At 48.1% G+C, this 18,484-nt stretch overlaps 1 protein-coding gene across 1 annotated transcript in view; it reads left to right on the forward strand.

Annotated features, from left to right (window-relative positions):
• phex (phosphate regulating endopeptidase homolog, X-linked) overlaps nt 1-18,484 on the forward strand; it is a 371,262-nt gene that overhangs the window by 87,404 nt on the left and 265,374 nt on the right. Inside the window, exon 4 of the mRNA XM_038802848.1 lies at nt 255-416. Coding sequence (XP_038658776.1) covers nt 255-416 — 162 coding nt within the window. The remainder of the gene's footprint in view (nt 1-254; nt 417-18,484) is intronic.

The following is an 18,484-nucleotide window of genomic DNA, read 5'->3' on the forward strand; positions in this document are numbered from 1 at the left end:
ACCTAATCATGTAGCATTTGTATCAAAGTACTGGAAACTGCAGTAATAAAAACAGATAATGGTGGAATAAACAGCAGGTCTGGCAGCATCGGTGGAGAAAGAAACAGAATTAATGTTTCGAGTCTGCAAGGCTCTTCCACAGAACAGGGGACTCTGTAGCTTTGCTTCAGTCCGATGCCTGTTCCACACATGTGAATGGAAAATATGCATCTTGCAACACAATGCTGTTTGACTTGTCTTTCCTTCTCTTCCAGCTGTCCTTATTTTTAACAAAATCAACTGGTCAGCAGATCCGTGTGAGAACTTCTTTGAGTTTGCTTGTGGAAGGTGGATAAAGGAGACGCCAATTCCTGAAGATTACTCGAGCTATGGGACTTACTCGTGGGTTCGACACAGTGTCAATGTCAAGTTGAGGGGTAGGTTTAGTTGCTGTCTATGACTGTCTATGATTTTGGTGCATGATATTTGCAATTTGAAAAGAAAGGACTAGCATTTAGAACATAAGAACTAGGAGCAGGAGTAGGCCATCTGGCCCCTCGAGCCTGCTCCGCCATTCAATTAGATCATGGCTGATCTTTTGTGGACTCAGCTCCACTTTCCGGCCCGAACACCCGTAATCCCTTTATTCTTCAAAAAACTATCTATCTTTACCTTAAAAAATTTAGGTAGCACCTTCCACATCCTCAGGAGATTTATGAGGTAAATTGTTGTTTTGCAGGGAAATGCAGCCTCAATTTGATAGTTCCCATAGATAGCAGCAATGAAATAAACAAGCAGGTCAACAGTTTATATCTTGATCGATTTAGGAATCAAGTTGGTTTGAACATGAGGAACCTCTTTAAATAATGGCATGGGATCCTCCAGTAGATTCAGTGGGAATAGGTAGATCACTGATCATGCTGACCGTTACCAATTGTTGGAATTCCTTATCGTTTACATGATAAATTACATGCCTCTGCTGGCCGCAACTGATGAATACAAACAGAATTGCATACGCCCGGTCAGGTTGATTCACCTTTAAACACTGCTTTATTATTTCGCTAAGACTTCACCAAGACCTCAGTTATGTTTTTATGGGCGCGATTCTCTGATCGCGGGACAGAGTGTCCGCGCCGTCGTGAACGCCGTCGTATTTCACGACGGCGCGAAATGGGCACGGGCAGTACCAATTCTGTCCCCCACAGGGGGCCAGCACGGCACTGGAGCGGTTCACACCATTCCAGCCTTACTTCCTGGCGCGCACTGGGGGCAGCGCCAATCCGCGCATGTGCAGTGGCCTTCCTGAACACTCCGGCCCCGGCTCAACATGGCGCGGGAGTTCTGGGGCCGGACGCGCAACAACGTAGGTCCTGGGGGGAGAGGCCGGCCAGACCCCATCGAGGCCCCCCCTGGGGACGGAGCCCCCCCCCCCCCCCCCCCCCCCCCACCCCCTACAGGCCGCCTCCCGACCCTTCGCGCAGAGTTCTCGCCAGCAGCGACCAGATGTGGACAACGTAGGCGGGACTCTGCTTTTTCCGCGCGGCCACTCGGCCCATCCGGGCCGGACAATCGGCGGCTCTGTCATGTACAAGACTCACTGCTTGAATCAAATATACTTCCCAATCTAGAGAGAGATTAGCTAGGTTCACTCTGAGGGGCTGATGGACCTTGAAAGTCAGGTCTGCACATATGACAGTTGATCCTGGGTTATTGTTGGTTAAATCTCAGTGGTATCATATTTTAAATGGCTTAAGTTAAACAATCCTTCAAGCTTCAGACGTCATTTGAGCTTACCGTTCACGTTCCATAAACAAGTACGTTATACTAGACGTCATCCGAGCCTGTCCTCTGTGTTCCGAAAACAAGGGAATCAGTAATATTATTATCCCTGGTTCTCATGGAATCAATTTTGCGAAGAACTGCATTTTTCTTGTTAGCTTCTTTAAAGTTAGTAAGGAGTCTTCCAACACCAGGTTAAAGTCCAACAGGTTTGTTTTGAATCACTAGCTTTCGGAGCGCAGCTCCTTCACCTGAGGAAGCTAGTGATTCGAAACAAATATGTTGGACTTTAACCTGGTGTTGCAAGACCTCGTACTGTACTCACCCCAGTCCAACTTCGGCATCTCCACATCACCTTTTAAAGTTGGTCATTGACTTATTCTCCCAAGATGCCTTACAATCCAATGTTATCCATCTTTCCCACTCAGCAGTCCACCAGAATTAATAAGTCAGTGAGAAATGCCTTCCTGTTTATCAATACTGAGTGACCTGCTCACCCAAATGCCATAAGTAGCTGATTTTCCATTATAATACTACACACTCTTGCACTTTTCACAGATTTTTCACGGTGAAGCAACCCTGGGTCCAAATGTAGCCCACACCACAGGGAATGAAAGTATATTTCTTAAGTTAAGCAACGCCAAAGACTCCGATCCTCAGTGCCCAGTGAGACATAGGACTAAAATGCCCTCAGACGCAATGCAAATTTCACTAATTTGCATTTCAGGTCCTTCGAAAGCAGCAGGACTTTCACTTTAGTAATGGAGAGGGATAGGTGCGTGCAACAGGGCAAGGTTTACCATTGGGGGAAGGGTAAATACAATGCTGTCAGACAAGAATAAAAGTGCATAAGTTGGGAACATAGGCTGTCAGGGAAGGACACAAGTGAAATGTGGAACTTGTTCAAGGAACAGGTACTGCGTGTTTTTGATATGTATGTCCCTGTCAGGCAGGGAAGAGATGGTCGAGTGAGGGAACCATGATTGACAAGAGAGGTTGAATGTCTTGTTAAGAGGAAGAAGGAGACTTATGTAAGGCTGAGGAAACAAGGTACAGACAGGGCGCTGGAGGGATACAAGATAGCCAGGAGGGAACTGAAGAGAGGGATTAGGAGAGCTAAGAGAGGACATGAAAAATCTTTGGCAGGTAGGATCAAGGAAAACCCCAAGGCCTTTACACATATGTGACAAATATGAGAATGACTAGAGCGAGGGTGGGTCCGATCAAGGACAGTAGCGGGAGATTGTGTATTGAGTCTGAAGAGATAGGAGAGGTCTTGATCAAGTATTTTCCTTCAGTATTTACAAACGAGAGGGGCCATATTGTTGGAGAGGACAGTATGAAACAGACTGGTAAGCTCGAGGAGATGCTTGTTAGGAAGGAAGATGTGTTGGGCGTTTTGAAAAACTTGAGGATAGACAAGTCCCCCGGGCCTGACGGGATATATCCAAGGATTCTATGGGAAGCAAGAAATGAAATTGTAGAGCCGTTGGCAATGATCTTTTCGTCCTCGCTGTCAACAAGGTTGGTACTAGAGGATTGGAGAGTGGCGATTGTCGTGCCCCTGTTCAAAAAAGGGAATAGGGATAACCCTGGGAATTACAGGCCAGTTAGTCTTACTTCGGTGGTAGGCAAAGTAATGGAAAGGGTACTGAGGGATAGGATTTCTGAGCATCTGGAAAGACACTGCTTGATTAGGGATAGTCAGCACAGATTTGTGAGGGGTAGGTCTTGCCTTACAAGTCTTATTGACTTCTTTGAGGAGGTGACCAAGCATGTGGATGAAGGTAAAGCAGGTGATGTAGTGTTCATGGATTTTAGTAAGGCATTTGATAAGGTTCCCCATGGTAGGCTTATGCAGAAAGTAAGGAAGCATGGGATAGTGGGAAATTTGGCCAGTTGGATAACGAACTGGCTAACCGATAGAAGACAGAGAGTGGTGGTGGATGGCAAATATTTAGCCTGGAGCCCAGTTACCAGTGGCGTACCGCAGGGATCAGTTCTGGGTCCTCTGCTGTTTGTGATTTTCATTAACTCGCCTGCTACGAGTGGCTATGGGTTTACAGTCCTTAGTGAGATTGGCAAAGAGAGGAGGGGGAGGGATTCCCAGCGTAGCGAGGCTGCAGATCGTGAGTGGGGGCAGGGGCCCTCCGAAGCTGAGGGTGAGGCTCTTGAGGTTACACTGGAAGTCTAGGCCTAATAAGAGTGGCGCGCAGAGTTCGGGCAAAACGTAGAGTTTAAACTTCGAGTAACTAGTGCCTCGGATTGTGAGTGTCGCGGCAGTGCGCCCCTGGATCTGGACCGAGTGGGAGCCTGAAGCGAGCGAGATAGTTTGCTGCGCGGGGAAAACGGGGAGCGAACAGCGTCTTACCAGGTCTGGGTGTATGAAGCTCTCTGTGCTCCCGGAGTCGAAGAGGCATGGCGTTTTGTACCCATTGATATGGACCTCTGCCATCGAGTTTCGTAGGTTCTTTGGCCTGGATTGGTCTAGGATGACCGCGCTGAGTTGCGGGTAGTTGGCGGCTCGATCAGCTGTGCTGGAGTGGCCCTGTGATGACTGCCCTCTGAGTTCGTAGTCTTGTTCGAATTCCTCCGCTGAGTTGTCCGAGCGCGGAGATGCCGATTGGGCCCGTGGATTGCACGTGGCGGGCGGCGAGGAAGATGGCGTCCAAGATGGCGGCCCCCATGAGTCGCACGTGGCGGGCGGCGAGGAAGATGCCGTCCAAGATGGCGTCCCCCATGAGTCGCACGTGGCCGGCCGCGTGGTGGAGGTTTTCCAAGTTGGCGGCCCCCATGAATCGCACGTGGCTGGAGGGGGCGGAGTTGGGGCATAGGCCGCAGCGTTTCGGGCCCCGCGGGGCTGAGAGTGCGGGGAGCGGTTACTGCGAGTCGCTGGGGAGTTGGAAACTGGGGCCCTTTTTGCGAGGCACACTTTAGCGTAATGCCCGTTTCGCCCGCAGCTGCTGCAGGTCGCGTTGTGGGCCGGGCAGTGCTCCCGCGGGTGCTGGTTCTGGCCGCAGAAATGGCAGGCTGGGCAGCATAGTGGCTTGCTGGGGCAGCATAGTGGCTGGGTGGCCGCGTAGCACAGGCCTGGTGGAGTCGCTGGTCGGGGGCCCATGATGGGGTCGCGGGGTCCGCGGGGAACAAGTTAAGGCTGCGGAAGGAGACCTCCATCGTGGTCGCAGCTTCCACAGTCGTTTCTAAGTCCTGGGCCCATTTTTCCAGCTGTCGTTGGCGCACATAGTTAGACCTGAGGCCCGCTACAAAAACATTGCGTACCACCAATTCCCTGTGTTCAGCCGCGGTAACCGCTTGGTAATTACAGTCATTGGACAAATTGTTAAGTTCTCTTAGGAATTCGGCGAGTGATTCCGTAGGCCACTGACGGAGAGTCGTAAACACATGGCGAGCGTAAACTTCATTAATTGGCCTTACATACATTTTTTCGAGAACTGCTAGCGTTGCAGTATATGAACTGGCTGAGTTTAGTTGCGTTGAGATTCTATGGCTCACCCTCGCATGCAGTAGACTCAGCTTCTGATCCTCTGTAGTTTCGGCTGTGCTTGCTTTGGCCAGGTAGGCCTTGAAGCACCGGATCCAATGGGAGAAGATTTCTTTAGCCTCTGCATCCTGCGGGTTGAGTTCCAGGCGTCCAGGCTTGAGGGCCGATTCCATAACCGATGGATCCAGCAGAGGGCAGCAGAGCAGAGCTTCTGATTGGCTGTTCCGGGGAGATTTGCATACGTGCAGTGCGGTCAGCGTAAGTTGAAGGTGCACCTGCATCAGTGACCCGAGGAGTTCGACGGAAGGCGAGCATCCAGCAGAGGGCAGCAGAGCAGAGCTTCTGATTGGCTGTTCCGGGGAGATTTGCATAAGTGCAGTGCGATCAGCGTAAGTTGAAGGTGGTTTGTGAAGGGGCTGTTCTCGAGTGACAGTTTTACCCGAAACACTACTTACGTAGTGTCTCCCACCCATCCTCCTCCTCTAACCAAAAAAAAAAGTTCTGTCCGTTGGATTGCGAAACTAACAAGTTTTTATTTTTTATTTTTCAGTAGTTGGGAAGTTAGTTCAGTGGGAATGGAGGCTAGGGCAGTTGAATGTTCCTCCTGCAGAATGTGGGAGGAAAGGGTCACCTCTAGTGTCCCTTCTGACTACATCTGCGGGAAGTGCACCCAACTCCAGCTCCTCGAGAGCCGCGTTAGGGACCTGGAGCTGGAGCTGGATGAACTTCGGATCATTCGGGAGGCGGAGGAGGTTATTGAGAGGAGTTATAGGGAGGTAGTCACACCTCAGGTAAAAGAAGAAGGTAGATGGGTTACCGTCAGGGGAGGGAGAGGGAACCGGCAGGCAGTGCAGGGATCCCCTGTGGTCGTTCCCCTCTATAACAAGTATACCGTTTTGGATACTGTTGCGGGGGATGACTTACCAGGGGTAAGCAATAGGGCACAGGTCTCTGGCACAGAGTCTGTCCCTGTTGCTCAGAAGGGAAGGGAGAAGAGGAACAGAGCACTTGTCATTGGGGACTCCATAGTTAGAGGAACAGACAGGAGGTTCTGTGGGAACGAAAGAGACTCACGGTTGGTGTGTTGCCTCCCAGGTGCCAGGGTTCGTGATGTCTCTGATCGTGTTTTTTGGATCCTTAATGGGGAGGGGGAGCAGCCCCAAGTCGTGGTCCACATAGGTACCAACGACATAGGTAGGAAGAGAGATGGGGATTTGAGACAGAAATTCAGGGAGCTAGGGTGGAAGCTGAGAGCTAGAACAAACAGAGTTGTTATCTCTGGGTTGTTACCCGTGCCACGTGCTAGCGAAGTGAGAAATAAGGAGAGAGAGGAGTTGAACACGTGGCTACAGGGATGGTGCAGGAAGGAGGGTTTTGGTTTCCTGGATAATTGGGGCTCATTCTGGGGTAGGTGGGACCTCTACAAACAGGATGGTCTTCACCTGAACCAGAGGGGTACCAATATCCTGGGGGGGAGATTTGCTAGTGCTCTTCGGGGGGGTTTAAACTAATTCAGCAGGGGGATGGGAACCTAAATTGTAGTCCCAGTGTACAGGATGTTGAGAGTAGTGAGGTCAGGGATAGGGTTAAAAGTTCGAAAGAGGGCACCGTCAAGCAGGACGCTGGTTTGAAGTGTGTCTACTTCAACGCCAGGAGCATCCGGAATAAGGTGGGTGAGCTTGCAGCATGGGTTGGTACCTGGGATCTCGATGTTGTGGCGATTTCGGAGACATGGGTAGAGCAGGGACAGGAATGGTTGTTGCAGGTTCCAGGATTTAGATGTTTCTGTAAGAACAGAGAAGATGGTAAAAGAGGGGGGGGGGTGTGGCATTGTTAATCAAGGAAAGTATTACGGCGGTAGAAAGGACGCTTGAGGACTCGTCTACTGAGGCAGTATGGGCCGAGGTTAGGAACAGTAGAGGAGAGGTCACCCTGTTGGGAGTTGTCTATAGACCTCCGAATAGTTCCAGAGATGTAGAGGAAAGGATTGCAAAGATGATTCTTGACAGGAGCGAGAGTAACAGGGTAGTTGTTATGGGGGACTTTAACTTTCCAAATATTGACTGGAAATACTATAGTTCGAGTACTATAGATGGGTCAGTTTTTGTGCAGTGTGTGCAGGAGGGTTTTCTGACACAGTATGTAGACAGGCCAACAAGGGGCAAGGCCACATTGGATTTGGTACTGGGTAATGAACCCGGCCAGGTGTTAGATTTAGATGTAGGTGAGCACTTTGGTGATAGTGATCACAACTCGGTTATGTTTACTTTAGCAATGGGCAGGGATAGGTATATACCGCAAGGCAAGAATTATAGCTGGGGGAAAGGTAATTATGATGCTATTCGGCAAGATTTAGGATGTATAGGATGGGGAAGGAAACTGCAGGGGATGGGTACAATCGAAATGTGGTGCTTTTTCAAGGAACAGCTACTGCGTGTCCTTGATAAGTATGTACCTGTCAGGCAGGGAGGAAGTTGTCGAGCAAGGGAACCGTGGTTTACTAAGGAAGTTGAAGCACTTGTCAAGAGGAAGAAGAAGGCTTATGTTAGGATGAGACATGAAGGCTCAGTTAGGGCACTTGAGAGTTACAAGTTAGCCAGGAAGGACCTAAAGGGAGAGTTAAGAAGAGCGAGGAGAGGACACGAAAAGTCGTTGGCGGATAGGATCAAGGAAAACCCTAAGGCTTTCTACAGGTATATCAGGAACAAAAGAATGACTAGAGTAAGATTAGGGCCAATCAAGGATAGTAGTGGAAAGTTGTGTGTGGAATCAGAGGAGATAGGGGAAGCATTAAATGGATATTTTTCGTCAGTGTTTACACTGGAGAAAGACAATGTTGTTGAGGAGAACACTCAGGTTCAGTCGACCAGGCTAGATGGAATTGAGGTTCAAAAGGAGGAGGTGTTAGCAATTTTAGAAAATGTCAAAATATAAGTCCCCTTGTTCAAGAAGGGGAGTAGAGACAACCCAGGTAATTATAGACCTGTGAGCCTTACTTCGGTTGTGGGTAAAATGTTGGAAAAGGTTATAAGAGATAGGGTTTATAATCATCTTGAAAAGAACAAGTTGATTAGCAATACTCAACATGGTTTTGTGAAGGGTAGGTCATGCCTCACAAACCTTTATTGAGTTTTTTGAGAAGGTGACCAAACAGGTGGATCAGGGTAAAGCTGTTGATGTGGTGTATATGGATTTCAGTAAGGCGTTTGATAAGGTTCCCCACGGTAGGCTATTGCAGAAAATAAGGAAGTATGGAATTGAAGGTGATTTAGCGGTTTGGATCAGTAATTGGCTAGCTGAAAGAAGACAGAGGGTGGTGGTTGATGGCAAATGTTCATCCTGGAGTTCAGTTACTAGTGGTGTACCGCAAGGATCTGTTTTGGGGCCACTGCTGTTTGTCATTTTTATAAATGACCTGGAAGAGGGTGTAGAATGATGGGTTAGTAAATTTGCAGATGACACGAAGGTCGGTGGAGTTGTGGATAGTGCTGAAGGATGTTATAGGATACAGAGGGACATAGATAAGCTGCAGAGCTGGGATGAGAGGTGGCAGATGGAGTTTAATGCGGAAAAGTGTAAGGAGTAACAGGAATGCAGAGTACTGGGCTAATGGCAAGATTCTTGGTAGTGTAGATGAACAGAGAGATCTCGGCATCCAGGTACATAAATCCCTGAAAGTTGCCACCCAGGTTAATAGGGCTGTTAAGAAGGCATATGGTGTGCTAGCCTTTATAAGCAGGGGGATTGAGTTTCGGAACCACAAGGTCATGCTGCAGCTGTACATAACTCTGGTGCGGCCGCACCTGGAGTACTGCGTGCAGTTCTGGTCACCACATTATAGGAAGGATGTGGAAGCTTTGGAAAGGGTTCAGAGGAGATTTACTAGGATGTTGCCTGGTATGGAGGGAAGGTCTTACGAGGAAAGGCTCAGGGAATTGAGGTTGTTTTCATTAGAGAGGAGAAGGCTGAGAGGTGACTTAATAGAGACATATAAGATAGTCAGAGGGTTAGATAGGGTGGACAGTGACAGTCTTTTTCCTCGGATGGTGATGACCAACACGAGGGGACATAGCTTTAAATTGAGGGGTGATAGATATAGGACAGATGTCAGAGGCAGTTTCTTTACTCAGAGAGTAGTAGGGGTGTGGAACGCCCTGCCTGCAACAGTAGTAGACTCGCCAACTTTAAGGGCATTTAAGTGGTCACTGGATAGACATATGGATGAAAATGGAATAGTGTAGGTCAGATAGGCTTCAGATGGTTTCACAGGTCGGCGCAACATCGAGGGCCGAAGGGCCCGTACTGCGCTGTAGTGTTCTATGTTCTATGATCTTACTGTTCTTAAGTCGATTAAATTGATGGAACCATCAATTCACCAGACACGTGTTTCCGATGTGAATCTAGGCTTAAATTGACTGACTTCAGAGCCAACCTGTCGATGAACTCGTAGTGACCCAGGCTGACTCTGGACACGGATACTTATACAGCTGCACTAGGGGGAGGAGTCGTGGGCGGAACCAAGGGTGGAGCCCAGTACAAGTTCCTAAGTGCTCCCAGCACTACTCCCCCTAGTGGTAGGATGGCGCTACTGCGCTTACAATAACAGTGTGAATTAGTATATATACATTCATATATTACATTCACCACGTTTGGTAAGGCCGCACTTGGAATATTGCGCACAATTCTGGTTGCCACACTACCAGAAGGATGTGGAAGCTTTGGAAAGGGTTCAGAGGAGGTTTACCAGGATGTTACCTGGTACGGAGGGTGTTAGCTATGTCGAGAGGCTGAATAGATTTGGACAATTTTCATTAGAAAGACGGAGATTGAGGGGTGACCTGATAGAGGTCTACAAGATTATGAAGGGCATGGATAGAGTGGATGGGCAGGCACTCTTTCCCAGGGTGGAGGGGTCAGTCGCCAGGAGGCATATGTTTAAGATCCGTGGGGCAAAATTTAGAGGAGATGTGCGAGGCAGGTTTTGTACACAGAGGGTAGTGAGTGCCTTCAGAGTTGACAGGGTCGGTTGTGGAAGCAGAAACATTAGCGGCATTCAAAAGGCATCTTGACAAATACATGGATAGGATGGGTGTAGAGGGATATGGCACAAGGAAGCGCTGAGGGTTTTGGCAAAGAGTGGTACCATGACCGGTACAGGCTTGGAGGGCCGAAGGGCCTGTTCCTGTGCTGTATTGTTCTTTGTTCTTTGTATTCGTCCTCACACTTGCCTTGGGGGCAGAATACAGAAATGCACCCATAAAATAAATGTCAGCCTAAACCCAAACCATCTCAAACAGGTACCTCCATTCTACCCAGTCAAAAGCCATCGACACGTCCATTGATATAAAAACGTCTGCTGCTTTACCCCTTGACGGAGTCATTACCACATTCAACAGCCTCCTGATGTTGCTCAACAACTACATCCCCTTAACAAAACCTGTCTGATTCTCAGAGCCCACCTCTGGCACACAAACCGCCAACTGCCTCGCCAACACCTTAGCCAGCAACTTCACATCAGTATTCAGCAGGGAGATGGGCCTATAAGACCCACACTGTGTTGGGTCCTTATCCTTCTTTGGGATCAAAGAGATCGGTGCCTGCCCAGGCATGGCTGGCAACTCCCCCTGTGCCAGCGAGTTATTATTCATCTCCAGGAGGTGGGGTACCAACTCTGCCGAAAACCATTTATAAATTTCTACCAGAAAGCCATGCGGCCTCGGTGCCTTCCCCAACTGCATCACCCCAAAATACCCCATTATTTCCTGCAATTTCAATGGCGTGTCCAATCCTGCCCCTTCCCTCTCTCCACCTTGGGAAACTCTAACCTGTCTAAAAAATGCCTGATTTTCATGTTCTCCCTCAGGGATCAGATCTATACTGCCCCTGATAAAAGGCCCCAACGTGTCATTCATTTTCTCCGCGTCGTCACCAACCCTCCTCCCTCACCTGTGCAATCTCCCGTGTGGCCACCTGTCGGTTCAACCGATCGTCTAGCAGCCGACTAGCCTTCTCCCCATATTCACAAAGCACCGCACCCCCCCCCCCCCCTTGAGTGACGAAGCCGACCCACTGCCTTCCCTGTGTTTGTCAAGATGCCTTTTGAATGCCGCTAATGTTTCTGCTTCCACAACCGACCCTGGCAATGCGTTCCAGGCACTCACTACCCTCTGTGTACAAAACCTGCCTCGCACATCTCCTCTAGGTCAAACTCCCCCTGTAGTTTATTCTGTTCTGTCAACAATTCCCTAGTCGGCGCCACCAAGTACCATTAATCTACTTCAACAATGGCATCCATCAACCTCTGTCTCTCCGCCCTCTGAACTTTGTCCCTATGTCCCTGTGGTGAATGTATAATGCATATAATTCACACTGTGTATCACTGTGTCCCTGTGGGCTCCATCTGTGACCCGTTGCGTGGCTCTGCCCACAAGGGGAGATGAGGAGCTTGTACAGGGCTCCACCTTTGGCTCCGCCCATGACTCCACCCATGGCTCCTCCCACTACCAGAAGTATAATGTGCTGCGGTCTTGTGAGCCTGCCTTCAGTTCTTCTGGTCGCAGGCAGGCTCAGTTGTAAGTCAATTAAAGCCACAGTTTACTTCCACTCGTGTCTTGAGTGAATTGATGGTCGCATCAGTCCCTTGTAAGATATAACCTCCCCCCCGGACAACCACCTTAAATGCCTCCTAAAATGCGGAAGGCGAGACATCTCGGTTCTGGTTAAGCTCCACGTTGTCCTTTATCACAGAGGCCACCTTCTCACAGAATGGCTTATCCACCAGGAGCTCTGAATCCAACCTTTGAGCCCGAACCTATTCAAACCTCATGTCACACGATATAATGTGGCGCGTGGTCCAAAATCACATCGCTGCGTATTCCTCCTCCTCAATCCCTGACTTCCCCACTACGAAAATATCAGTACATGAATATACCCGATGTACATGGGCAAAAAAGGAAAACTCCTTTTTTCCCAGCTGCCTAAACCTCCACTGGTCACCCCCCCAAATCTGGTATATACATACCTGCAGCTCCTCTGCCATACCTGATCTGGCCACTGAGCTGGGGCTCGTCTTATCCACCATAGAGTATAACCCACAATTGAAATCACCCCCATTATCAGCTGATGTGAGACCAAGCATCTTTCAAGCCTGAACGGACGCAAACATCTTCTTAACAAAGTCCGCATTAGAGTACCCAATTATTTTTTATAATTTACTTTTTGTAATGGGTTATGTGATAGAAAAAAAAAATTAAACCAATGGCTCATTGTTGCTTGTTTAAAGGCTTTGATTTTTAGGTCATCATTGGCTACAGGAATAGTGCCAGAGGACTGGAGGATAGCAAATGTGGTCCCTTTGTTCAAGAAGGGGAGTAGAGATAACCCCGGTAACTATAGGCCGGTGAGCCTAACGTCTGTGGTGGGTAAAGTCTTGGAGAGGATTATAAAAGATACAATTTATAATCATCTAGATAGGAATAATATGATTAGGGACAGTCAGCATGGTTTTGTGAAGGGTAGGTCATGCCTCACAAACCTTATCGAGTTCTTTGAGAAGGTGACTGAACAGGTAGACGAGGGTAGAGCAGTTGATGTGGTGTATATGGATTTCAGTAAAGCGTTTGATAAGGTTCCCCACGGTCGTCTATTGCAGAAAATACGGAGGCTGGGGATTGAGGGTGATTTAGAGATGTGGATCAGAAATTGGCTAGTTGAAAGAAGACAGAGAGTGGTAGTTGATGGGAAATGTTCAGAATGGAGTTCAGTTACGAGTGGCGTACCACAAGGATCTGTTCTGGGGCCGTTGCTGTTTGTCATTTTTATAAATGACCTAGAGGAGGGCGCAGAAGGATGGGTGAGTAAATTTGCAGATGACACTAAAGTCGGTGGAGTTGTAGACAGTGCGGAAGGATGTTGCAGGTTACAGAGGGACATAGATAAGCTGCAGAGCTGGGCTGAGAGGTGGCAAATGGAGTTTAATGTGGAGAAGTGTGAGGTGATTCACTTTGGAAAGAATAACAGAAATGCGGAATATTTGGCTAATGGTAAAATTCTTGGTAGTGTGGATGAGTAGAGGGATCTCGGTGTCCATGTACATAGATCCCTGAAAGTTGCCACCCAGGTTGATAGGGTTGTGAAGAAGGCCTATGGTGTGTTGGCCTTTATTGGTAGAGGGATTGAGTTCCGGAGCCATGAGGTCATGTTGCAGTTGTACAAAACTCTAGTACGGCCGCATTTGGAGTATTGCGTACAGTTCTGGTCGCCTCATTATAGGAAGGACGTGGAAGCTTTGGAACGGGTGCAGAGGAGATTTACCAGGATGTTGCCTGGTATGGAGGGAAAATCTTATGAGGAAAGGCTGATGGACTTGAGGTTGTTTTCGTTAGAGAGAAGAAGGTTAAGAGGTGACTTAATAGAGGCATACAAAATGATCAGAGGGTTAGATAGGGTGGACAGCGAGAGCCTTCTCCCGCGGATGGAGGTGGCTAGCACGAGGGGACATAGCCTTAAATTGAGGGGTAATAGATATAGGACAGAGGTCAGAGGTGGGTTTTTTACGCAAAGAGTGGTGAGGCCGTGGAATGCCCTACCTGCAACAGTAGTGAACTCGCCAACATTGAGGGCATTTAAAAATTTATTGGATAAGCATATGGATGATAAGGGCATAGTGTAGGTTAGATGGCCTTTAGATTTTTTCCATGTCGGTGCAACATCGAGGGCCGAAGGGCCTGTACTGCGCTGTATCGTTCTATGTTCTATGTTCTAGATGTGCAGGTTAGGTAGATTGGTCATGCTAAATTTCCCCTTGGTGCCCAAAGATGTGCAGCTTAGGTAGATTGGACATGCTAAATTTCCCCTTGGTGCCTAAAGATGTGCAGATTAGGTTACAGGGATAGGGCAGGGGAGTGGGCCGAGGTAGAGTCCTCTTTTGGAGCGGCAGTGCAGACTTGATGGGACGAATGGCCTCCTGCTGAACTGTCGGGATTCTATGAGCTATGATCTAAAAATTGGTTTATCCCTGAAAGGCAGATTTGAATGGGTGTACATTAAGAGAGGTGGATACTTAGTGAGACCTTGGTGTCCTTGTGCATCAGTCACTGAAACTAAGCACACAGGTGCAGCAGGCAAGAAAAAAGGCAAATGGTATGTTGCCCTTCATAGCGAGAGGATTTGAGTATAGGAATAGAAATGTTTTATTGCATTGTTGAGGCCACACCTGGAGTATTGTGTGCAGTTTCGGTGTCCTTATCTGAGGAAGTATATTCTTGCTATGGAGGGGGTGCAGCGAAGGTTTACCAGACTGATTCCTAGGTTGGCGGGACTGTCATATGAAGAAAGACTAAATTGGTTCGGATTATATTCATTGGAGTTTAGAAGAGTGAGGGGGGATCTCATGAAAACTTCTAAAATCCCAGGAGGATTAGATGGGGTAGATTCAGAAAGAATTTTCCTGATGGTGAGGGAGTCTAGAACTAGGGGTCATTGTTTGAGGACTGAGGTGAGGAGAAATTTCTTCACCAAGAGAGTGGTGAATCTGTGGAATTCTCTACCAGAGAAAGTAATTGACGCCAAAACATTGTGTAATTTCAAGAAGGAATTAGATAAAGCTCTTGGGGGTTAAAGGGATCAAGGGATATGGGGAGAAGGTGGGATCAGGGCATTCAACTTGATGATCAGCCACGATCATAATGAATGGCGGAGCAGGCTTGAAGGGCCGAATGGTCTCCTCCTGCTTCGATTTTCTGTTCCTTTGTTTACAGGAAGATTAAAGATTCTCACCATTACTTTTTTCAATTGTTTTTACTGGGTTTTATACGTGGCATACTTACAAATGCACACAGAGAAAATTTAAAAAAACAAAAAATAAAAAACCGATGAAATATATATACAAAGAAACAAAAGAAATTTCATAACACATCACAGTAAGGACAGGGGGACTTCCTTCTTCTCGTTTCTTTATACATAACAAGCAGAACAAAACCGGGTGGAAGGAGCACCTGGGTGGTGTCCCTGATCTCATTTGCATCTCTTGGCCGATTTTCTTTTTTGTTTTTGTCCATTTAACATTTGCCTGAGCTTCGGCCATCTGTTGTTCCTTCTTGCTGTTCTTTCTTTCTCTCTTTCGCTTTGCTGTGCCTGTTGCGTCACTGTCGTTTCCTGCGCTTTCTCCCCAGTTTGTTTTCCCTCTTCTTTTCTCCCTTCTCCTTCTCTCGTCCTCCCTCACTCCCCCCATTCCCTCCCCTCCCTCCCCTCCCGCCCCTTCTTTTCTGCTGTGTTTGGCTACTCTTGCTCCGCTCTCCCCCCCCCCCCACCCCCGGTCCTCCCTCCATTTCCTCTCTTCTATCACTGTCCTGGTTACTTTCCTCCAGGCTCTTGGCTACATGCTTATTTGTTTGTTTGTTGGTCTCAAACAGCTCCCGGAACAATCGGGTGAATGGCTCACATGTTTTGAGGAAGCCATCTTCCGACCCTCAGATGGTGAATTTGATTTTCTCCATTTGGAGAAATTCCGATAGGTCGGACAAGCAGTCTGCAGCTCTGGGTGGTGCTGCTGATCGCCAGCTGAACAGGATTCTACAGCGGGTAAGCAGGGAGGCAAAGGCAAGGGTGACCACCCTCCTCCCCACGAAGAGATCTGGCTGGTCTGATAACCCAAAGACCGCCACTTTTGGGCATGGCTCCACCCTCACCCCCACCACTTTGGACATTGCCTTGAAGAAGGCTGTCCAGTACCCAGCAAGTCTGGGGCAAGACCAGAACATGTGGACGTGGTTGCACCGTTCACATCTGTCCTCCACATCCAGGAAGAGCCTGCTCATTCGGGTTCTTGTTAAGTGGGCTCTACGTACCACTTTTAGTTGCATTAGGTTGAGTCTGGTGCACGTGGCGGTGGAATTGACCCTACGTAGTGCTTAATCACTCAATTATTATATTGCCTTTGTTGCATGCTCCAATTATTTCTTTTTTTAAAGAAGGTATTTTATTCCAAACATATTCAACATGCTAACTCAACTTTAACATCCAACAGTGTATACAGTTTGTACATTTTCCCCATTTACTCTCTTCCCTCCCCTGCAACAAAGAGCTCCTCAAATATAGTCATGAATGGCCTCCACCATATCTTAAAGCCTTCCTCCGACCCCCTTAGGGCAAACTTGATTTTCTCCAACCTGCAAAACTCGTACAAGTCTCCCAACCATGCCGCGACCCCCGGTGACATAGCCGACCTCCGATGCAAAATTATTGTCGCCAGGCAAACAGCGAGGCAAAGTTTTTGTGTTAGCATTTCTGGAGTGGGAATCAAACCCAGAACCTTTTCACTATAAGACGAGAGCATCACCACTGAGCCATCGCTGATATTCACTGGTTATGAGGGTGGGTTACATAGATTATTTTGTATTCGCTTGAGCGTAGGGGAAAGGAGTAATTCAATATCGTAGGGTAAACATCAGGGAGACAGGCCATTCAACTTGGCTGCTAGTTCTGCTGTTCCCCACATGAGGAAACATTATGTCTGTATCCCCTCCATCAAATCCTTTCAGAAGACCACCATTAGGTCATCCCGTCAACCTTCTTTCTCCAAGAGAAGAGCCCCAGCCTGACAATCCTTTCCTGATATGTAAATCCACGCATCTCAGGAACCATCCTTGCCCATCTTCTCTGCACCCTCTCCACTGATTTGATATCCTTTTTATTATAAGGTAACCAGAACTGCAGAGTGTGCTCTCAGTGTGGTCTAACCAAGTTATGACACAGGTTTAACATATCTTGGCAATTCAATCCTTCTAGATATAAAACCTAGTTCTTGGTTTGTGTTTTTCTTTATGCCCTTGTTAATTTATTGGATGAATTTTAGTGATCAATGTATTTGTGCTCTGAGATCCCTCTGTTCCCTTCCCCCACCTGGACTTCTTGTTCTCCCCAACAAAATGTACCGCCTCACATTTATCTTTGGTGAACTTTATTTTCCAATTACTTGCCCATTCCGCTAGTTTGTGAATGTTCTCCTGGAATTTGTGGCAGTCCTCCTCAGTACTGACTCTCCTTTAAATTTGGTGTCAACCACAAATTTAGAAATTGTATTTTTGATTCCAAGGTCCAAATGTGAATGTGGATGGATTGAGATATTTAGAATCATTAATGGTGGTTGGAAAGAAATTACTTCCTCTGGCAGGACGATCGAGCACCAAGCGCCAGAACCTTAACGAGAGCTCGGCCATTCAGCGATGTTGTCAGGATGATGTTTTCACACAAAGGACTGAAATAAGGAACTGTCTCCCCTCCCGAAAAAGCTGCAGATTCCGTCCAAGTCAATTGAAATTCTCAAAACTGAGATTGGGAGCTTTCTGTTGGGAAAAGATGTTAAGAAATCAGGAGGCCAGGCAGATCATTGGAATTATTATGCAAATCAGTCATGATCTAATTACATGCTGGCTCAGGTTTGAGAGGCAGAATAAAACCACAAAACCATAAGAACTAGGAACAGGAGAAGGCCACTCAGCCCCTCGAGCATGCTCTGCCATTCAATAGCATCATGACTGATCCGACATTCCACACATCCACTTTCCTGCCCTTTCCCCGAACACTTGATTCCCTTACTAATCAAGAATCTGTCTATCCCAGCCTTAAATATACACCATGGGCGGGATTCCACGTCCTGCCGCACCCGTTTTGTGGTGTGGCGTGCCCCCACCGGCTCCGTCCCGGCAGCCGGTCAATGGTGTTTTCCATTGTGGGCACCCCAACGCCGTTAGGAAATCCACGGGTATGTGTGCCCTGCCGGCAAAGCGGAGGATACCGCCAATGGAAAATCCAGCCCAAGGAATCTGTCCCCACAGCTCTCTGTGGCAAGGAGTTCCAAAGACTCTCACTCCTCTGACAGAAGCAATTCCTCCTCATCTTAGTATTGTTCTGAGACTGTACCCTCTGATCCTAGATTCTCCCTTGAGGGGAAATATCCTTTCAGCATTTACCCTGTCAAGTCCCTGAAGAATCCTATATGTTTCATTCTTCTAAATTCTATGTCCGGGATTCTCCCGCAACCAGCAGGGCGGGCCGTATCGGCGCCCAAGGGTGGCGTGAACCACTCCGGCGTCGGGCCACCTGGAAGGTGCGGAATCCTCCGCATTTCCGGGGGCTAGGCCGGCCCTGGAGTGGTTGGCGCCGTGCCAACTGCCGCCGAAGAGCCTCCACCAGCCAGCACAAATTGGAGCAAGCGCAGGAGCA

This window comes from Scyliorhinus canicula, chromosome 7 (genome assembly GCF_902713615.1).
Source record: "Scyliorhinus canicula chromosome 7, sScyCan1.1, whole genome shotgun sequence".
In the NCBI taxonomy this organism is placed as follows: domain Eukaryota; kingdom Metazoa; phylum Chordata; class Chondrichthyes; order Carcharhiniformes; family Scyliorhinidae; genus Scyliorhinus; species Scyliorhinus canicula.